This window comes from Glycine soja, chromosome 7 (genome assembly GCF_004193775.1).
Source record: "Glycine soja cultivar W05 chromosome 7, ASM419377v2, whole genome shotgun sequence".
NCBI classification, from domain to species: domain Eukaryota; kingdom Viridiplantae; phylum Streptophyta; class Magnoliopsida; order Fabales; family Fabaceae; genus Glycine; species Glycine soja.
In genome coordinates this window covers 30,931,291-30,939,278 of record NC_041008.1, presented here as the reverse complement: position 1 = coordinate 30,939,278, position 7,988 = coordinate 30,931,291, and the positions used below count along the sequence as shown (strand labels likewise).

General features: G+C 42.2%; 1 protein-coding gene across 1 annotated transcript; it reads right to left on the bottom strand.

Annotated features, from left to right (window-relative positions):
- Nucleotides 1–6,043: 6,043 nt before the first annotated feature.
- On the bottom strand, nucleotides 6,044–7,566 carry LOC114420576. The gene is made up of 3 exons (XM_028386436.1): nucleotides 7,288–7,566; nucleotides 6,853–6,968; nucleotides 6,044–6,761 (listed from the first exon to the last, which is right to left on the bottom strand). The coding sequence occupies exons 1-3, from the start codon at nucleotides 7,564–7,566 to the stop codon at nucleotides 6,044–6,046; spliced, it is 1,113 nt and encodes a 370-aa protein (XP_028242237.1).
- Between the last annotated feature and the right edge of the window lie 422 nt (nucleotides 7,567–7,988).

The window sequence follows — 7,988 nt, the reverse complement described above, 5'->3', positions numbered from 1 at the left end:
GCCTTCCGAAGTGTTTTCAAGGGGTATACCACCAACTGCTTGCCTTTTCAGTGGCATATCCGAGCCAAGGCTCGAAGTCAGCTAGATTGTGATGGGGAATTTCATATGTCTCCCCCACAGGTTGAGAGACATGTGCATGATCAGTTTGGGGTTGTCGGCTCTCAATGAGTATAGGAGTGGAGTTATTGACATTCTCACTGGGAGTGTACGCTACATTGGGTGGTGTATAGTTGGGAGGCAAGCCATATGGCGTGAAGGCATGCTTGTTTTGACTTTGCGCATAATGGGGGCCGCCCGTACTTCCCAAATCTTTGCCTACCATAGCTGAGGTTGGATGATTCATTTGGTTGAGGCCCGATGGGGACTTTGGGTTCACCTTAGCAACAATGCTAGTAGTGGCAACTGCAACCGCATTGGCTTCCATTATCTTCTTCATGCTCATCATGGCCTCCATCATTGCGGCCATTTGCTCTTTCATGGCCTCCATGTCGGCCTTCATTTTCTCTTGTACCTCCTCTACTTCACCCATTACTTTAGCTCAGTTGAGGTTCGGTGAGGGCACCGTAAAGCATGTTTTTTTTTCTTTTTTATAACAACGATTAAGTTTTTCTTTTTTAAGGAAAAAATGCAATGAGCAATGCAACCAATTAATAACATGGATGTATGCGAATGATGCACAGTTAAAGTATTGCGAATTTTACGTAGGATATGGGGTTGAATCAATTTAGATTTTCAACATGGTCCAATGACATCTTCGTCAAGTTGAAACTGGAAGTAACAAGGACATTAACAGTCCTAAATGTGTTTGGCAGTAGACGAAGCAGCGATGTAACCCGATCCATCTTCTGCCCCAATTTTTTGCAAGATGGTTACTTCCATACTTCAACTTCACTCGATGAACCTTTTCGTAAAAGCACGAGCTTGGTTCAACCCCATAACCCAGAGAATGGCAATTTGGATCGCCAATACTTCAACAACATTTCATAGGGATGAAAGACTCGAGAATACGCATGCTATGCATGGAAAATGTAAATATGAGATTGAGATGCCCGAAGAGACATCCTTTCTTAATTAACCACGCATTAGGTACCATGCTCAATCATTTTGTTTTGTTGTTTGTGTTTTTTTTTTTAATTTTAGAAATGGGTTTATAATCCCAACATGGTTGGCTCATGGTACCTAACACATGCAACTAAGAATGCATCATGAATTTTCATGCTTCCCTTTTTTTTTTGTTTTGTAGAGGAAAATACAAGGATCATGTATGAGCAAACATGTAGAACAAAAAGTATGTTGAACGCATATGCATGATGATGCAATGACTCATGCAAAATGGGAATGTGATAACGGACAAATGCAGGAACGATATGTTCGTTATGATGCCATGAAGAGATGCTTATGCGATGCATGATATGAATGCATTTACGGACACGAGAGTCCGAAAAATCATCTCTCCTTACTTGCGCATTCGAGGGCACAGTGCCCCATGTGTGCAGTTAAGAAGACGATATGGATCTTCCGGCCTCCCATGACAAAAGACGAGACCCACATACAATGCATGTGTGAAGGTATGATGCAAATGCGCATGCATGAAACGGAAAGAAAACAACACAAAGGGGTAATTCACACATACGAGACTGCAGAGATCCAACTTTAATGCTACATTTTGGGCATGATGGTGCCTCAACGTAGTATTAAAAAGGTAACGTATTACTCTAAAGAAACCAAACATCACTAGCAAAACTATAAACTAGTGCTATTTACCAAAAAATGCATGAGAACGAATGGCACGGAGCGTGTTTGCTCTTTGCCCTTATTTGGGAACCTATAGGACAATATCTAGAGGTCTCTAATAACTACTCCCCAACAATTCATAACTCACACGGCTGCTTTCTAGAGGCATCATCACTCAAGATAATAATATTGTGGCGGTATGGAATACCAGTGACAACACATTATAAAGAGAGAAAGCTCTAGACGAAGTTTCACTATTATCAAGCAAGTCGGAGACCTAGCATGATGATAGATTCACCTCCACTCCTTAAATTCCCATGAACCCGGGTATAGGGACCCTTTCTTACTCAAACCCGTGGGTGCTTAGAATGCAGTGTAAAGAATGCGAAATAGACAACAATTATTTACATTTTACACAGTTCAACAAATGCACACACGAAGTTTCACAAATCCACAATTTCTTAAAACAGGCCTAACTCACAAAAATAGTCCCCAATGGAGTCGCCAACTGTCGCAACGTGCCCTTCGCGGGCGAGCAAAGGCGAGGCTCACGGGTGTGCTTTCCAAAGGAGGAAAGATGGGCGGAGTCACCACCAACGTTTATTTGTGGAAAACGTCGGAAAAACCGAAGGAAACCGGTCAAAATGAAAATTCTAAGTTCGGGAGTTGTATTTACGCTTGAGGAAGGTATTAGCACCTCTCACGTTTGTCTCAAAGGACAACAGCCTATTTTTTAGAATTGTGGAAATTATATTACCTTAACTTTTATTTATTTTTATTTTTTGAGGTCGACAAAAGCGAGGCTTTTGCTCCTACGTACCCTCTATCGAAGAAGAAATCAGACCTACGTAGTTCTTTCTTATGAGTGAATCAAATGATTCTTTTTACTTGAAAGGTGATCATTTTAAGGCGTTGGACCTTAAAAATGATCCATTTTACTTAGTAAGAAACTGAAATGATAAACTTTCAAAACCCTATTTTTTGTGGACGAGCTTGACTAGGCGAGTTGATTTTAGCCTTAGTTTCACTTTAGTTATTAGTCAATTCAATTAAGAATGAGAAATCCCAAAGAGAAAACGTCCGATTGATTTTTCGCTTTATTTCCCTAAAAGGTGTTTTTTTATTATTATATTATTATTTTACCTCTTTTTTGATTTCCAACGTGGTTACGGTACGACCGAACGGTCGGAATTCATTTTAACCGAAATTAACGGATGATACAATTCAAACGATCGGTGGAAATTTATTTTATTTTTAGATTAGGCGAGAAATGACTTAAATAAATGAATTAAGCACGTCAAAAGGAGGTATAAAAAGCGAATGAAAACGAGAATAAAAATACAAGAAACAAAATGTCGACCACCACGGGTACATAGAATGAATTGAAAAGCTCGGTTTGAGGTACTTACCCATTAAAGACTGAAGAAAACGAAGAACGAACGATGAATGTTGAAGAACGGTCGAGAATCTTCGCGTAATTACTCACGAAAACGTTACAAAAGCGCCTCGGCTTGGATTTTCTTCACAGAAGTAATTTTCCACAGCAATTTCGAGAGAATAAGAAGTGCCAAGAAGGCTGAACCCTTTTCTTCTTCACTCCTCCCCCTATTTATAGCAAAATAGGGGAGGAGCTTGCCACCCAGGTCGCCCAGGCGAGCAAGGTTGCTTCCTCCAGAAGCAACATCCTTCTGGAGGAAGGACTTGGAAGGCCCAAGTGGGCCAGATTGCTATTTGTACCCCCCTTTTTACTAAATGCACCCCCTTCTATTTTTTTTGGTAATTCTTTTTCCGTAACGTTACGAAACTTTATGAATTTCGTAACGATACTTATTTTCCTTCCGCAAGGTTACGAATACTTACGGATTATGTATTTACTCTTTTTTAGCTTTCGAAGAAGTTACGGAAACTCACAGATTGCGCAAAATCACATCTTTCCGATTTCCGCCACATCACGGAATTTCACGGATCGCGCAAGCCTGCTTCCTTTTGATTTCTGACACGTCTCGGGACTTTATTTATTGTGCAACAAAGGACGCCAAGTATCTCAAAGCGGCTAACCAAAGGTTGCATGTTATCAAGTAATAATCCCCGGACGAAATTAGGGTATGACACCAGGGAATGACAATTTTGATCGCCAATACTTCATCAACAATTCATAGGGATGAAAGACTCGGGAATATGCATGCTATGCATGGAAAATGTAATTATGAGATCGAGATGCCCGAAGAAACATCCTTTCTTAATTAACCACGCATTAGGTACCATGCTCAATCATTTTGTTTTGTTGTTTGTGTTTTTTTTTTTAATTTTAGAAATGGGTTTATGATCCCAACATGGTCGGCTCATGGTACCTAACACATGCAAATAAGAATGCATCATGAATTTTCATGCTTCCCTTTTTTTGTTTTTGTTTTGTAGAGGAAAATACAAGGATCATGTATGAGCAGACATGTAGAACAAAAAGTATGTTGACGCATATGCATGATGATGCAATGACTCATGCAAAATGGGAATGTGATAACGGACAAATGCAGGAACGATATGTTCATTATGATGATGAAGAGATGTTTATGCGGTGCATGATATGAATGCATTTACGGACACGAGAGCCCGGGAAATTATCTCTCCTTATTGCGCATTTGGGGGGCGCAGTGCCCCATGTGTGCATTTAAGAAGACGATATGGATCTTCCGGCTTCCCATGACAAAAGACGAGACCCACATACAATGCATGTGTGACGGTATGATGCAGATGCGCATGCATGAAACGGAAAGAAAACAACACAAAGGGGTAATTCACACATACGAGACTGCAGAGATCCAACTTTAATGCTACGTTTTGGGCATGATGACGCCTCAACGTAGTATTAAAAAGGTTACGTATTACTCTAAAAAAACCAAACATCACTAGCAAAACTATAAACTAGTGCTATTTACCAAAAAATGCATGAGAACGAATGGCACGGAGTGTGTTTTCTCTTTGCCCCTATTTGGGAACCTATAGGACAATATCTAGGGGTCTCTAATAACTACTCCCCAACAACTCATAACTCACACGGCTGTTTTCTAGAGGTATCATCACTCAAGATAATAATATTGTGGCGGTATGGAATACCAGCGACAACACATTATAATGAGAGAAAGCTCTAGACGAGGTTTCACTATTATCAAGCAAGTCGGAGACCTAGCATGATGATAGATTCACCTCCACTCCTTAAGTTCCCATGAACCCGGGTGTAGGGCCCCTTTTTACTCAACCCGTGGGTGCTTAGAATGCAGTGTAAAGAATGCAAAATAGACAACAGTTATTTACATTTTACACAGTTCAACAAATGCACACATAAAGTTTCACAAATCCACAATTCCTTAAAAGAGGCCTAACTCACAAAAATAGTCCCAGTGGAGTCGCCAACTGTCGCAATGTGCCCTTTTGCGGGCGAGCGAAGACGAGGCTCACGGGTGCGCTCTCCAAAGGAGAAAAGATGCGCGGAGTCGCCACCAACGTTTATTTGTGGAAAACGTCGAAAAAACCAAAGGAAACCGGTCAAAATGAAAATTCTAAGTTCGGGAGTTGTATTTACGCTTGAGGAAGGTATTAGCACCTGTCACGTTTGTCTCAAAGGACAACAGCCTATTTTTTAGAATCGTGGAAATTGTATTACCTTAACTTTTATTTCTTTTTATTTTTTGAGGTCAACAAAAGCGGGGCTTTTGCTCCTACGTACCCTCCATCGAAGAGGAAATCAGACCTGCGTAGTTCTTTCTTATGCGTGAATCAAGTGATTCTTTTTACTTGAAAGGTGATCATTTAAAGGCGTTGGACCTTAAAAATGATCCATTTTACTTGGTAAGAAACTGAAATGATAAACTTTCAAAACCCTCTTTTTTGTGGACGAGCTTGACTAGGCGAGTTGATTTTAGCCTTAGTTTCACTTTAGTTATTAGTCAAATCTAACCACTACGCTCCTTGTCACGCTGGAGTACGAAGCGAGATGAAGCGATGTTCGTTCGAAGCCCTGGGCTTAATGGCTCCAATTACATCTATTCCCCACATAAAGAAGGGCCAGGGTGCTGCCAACACATTCAAAGGCATGGGTGAAGCATTGACATTGTCCGCGAATGCCTGGCACTTGTGGCATTTTCTCACATGGACGCAACAGTCATTTTCCATGGTGAGCTAGTAATAGCCTGCCCTTAGAATTTTCATGGCCATGGCATGCCCATTAGCATGTGTCCTAAAGGACCCGTCATGCACCTCCACGAGCATTCGCTCGGCTTCCTTAGCGTCTACACATCGGAGCAAAACCATATCATGATTTTGTTTGTATAGGATACCTCCGCTTTAAAGGAAACCAACTGACAACCTTCGCAAGCAACGTGCTCTTGTCATTGTCAGAAGCCCCCTGTGGATACTCCTTATACTCTATGTACCGCTTGATGTTGAAGTACCACGGCTTATCGTCTTGCTCCTCTTCTATCAAGCAGCAATGTGCGGGCTTGCCGTGACATTGGAACTCGATGTACGACAAGTTTCCATGTGAGGTTAGCTGAAACATGGATGCTAGAGTGGCAAGCGCATCAGCCATCTGAGTTTCCTCTCTGGGAACGTGGTGGAAGGAGACATCATTGAAGAACTCGGCTAGTTTCTTGATGTAGGCCTGATAGGGTATCAATTTGTGATCCCTAGTTTTCCATTCTCCCCACAGCTGGTGAATTACCAAGGCCGAATCTCCGTACACTTTGAGCAATTTGATGTTAAAGTCAATTGCCGCTTGGATTCCAAGGGCGCATGCCTCGTATTCAGCCATATTATTTGTGCAATTGAAACCCAATCTTGTCGTGAAGGGGCTGCATTGCTTGTCGGGAGAGACCAAAGCCGCCCCAACCCCGTGGCCTAGGGCGTTGGACGCGCCGTCGAACCACATGATCAACTTATCCCTGTCATTATCCTCCACCTTCTCCTCGAACAAGACTATGATGTCTTCATCCGGAAACTCTGAATGCAAATGCTGGTAGTCATTGAGAGGCCTTTTGAGTGACATAGACAATGTCGAACTCAGATAGCAAAACCTGCCATCGAGCGATCTGTCCTTTAGGAGCGGGTTTCTCAAAAATATACTTGACTGGGTCCATCTTGTACACCAACCAGGTGGTGTGGCTTAGCATGTACTGCCTTAGATGATGGGCCGCCCACACCAAGGCACAACAGGTCCTTTCTAGCAGAGAGTAATTCACCTAGCAAGCATTGAATTTTTTGCTCAAGTAATAGACAACCCTTTGTCTTTTTTCGAAGTCATCATACTCTCCTAACATACACCCCATTGACTCATCCAACATCGTCATGTATAGGATAAGAGGTCTCCCAGGCACTGGTGGCATAAGCATAGGAGGATTCATAAGGTATTTGCTTGATCCTTCCCAATGCCACTTGATAGTTGTCATTCCATCGAACGGACTAGTCCTTGCACAATAGTTTAAAGAGAGGTTCATAAGTAGCGGTGAGTTTCGATATGAACCTTGCTATATAATTCAAGTGCCCCAAGAATCCTCGGACCTGCTTTTCAGTGAGCGGTTCAGGAATTTCAAGGATGGCTTTCACCTTGTCGGGATCCACTTCTATCCCCTTCTGACTTACGATGAAGCCGAGTAGCTTTCCTGACTTGACCCCGAAAGTACACTTGGCGGGGTTCAATCTTAGTTGGTTCTTACGTAGTCGTTCAAACAACTTTCGCAAGTTAACGAGTTGTTCCCCCTCGGTTCTAGATTCGGCAATCATATCATCCACGTAGACTTCAATTTCCTTATGCATCATATCATGGAATAATGCCACCATAGTCCGTTGATAGGTTGCCCCGACGTTCTTGAGCCCAAAAGACATCACCTTATAACAAAATGATCCCCATAGGGTGACGAACGTAGTTTTCTCCATGTCCTCTGGTGCCATCTTTATCTAATTGTTACCCGAGAACCCCTCCAAGATGGAAAACAAAGCAAAATTGGTAGTGTTATCCACAAGGACATCAATGTGAGGTAAAGGAAAGTTATCCTTTAGACTGGCTCGGTTTGGGTCCCGATAGTCCACACACATTCGTACCTTCCCATCCTTCTTAGGGACTAGCACAATGTTGGCCACCCATTCAGGGTATCGAGCTACTACCAAGAAGCTAGCGTTGAACTGCTTTTTCACTTCTTCTTTGATTTCTAGGGACATCTCGGGCTTCATCCTCCACAACTTTTGCTTGACCGGGGAGCACC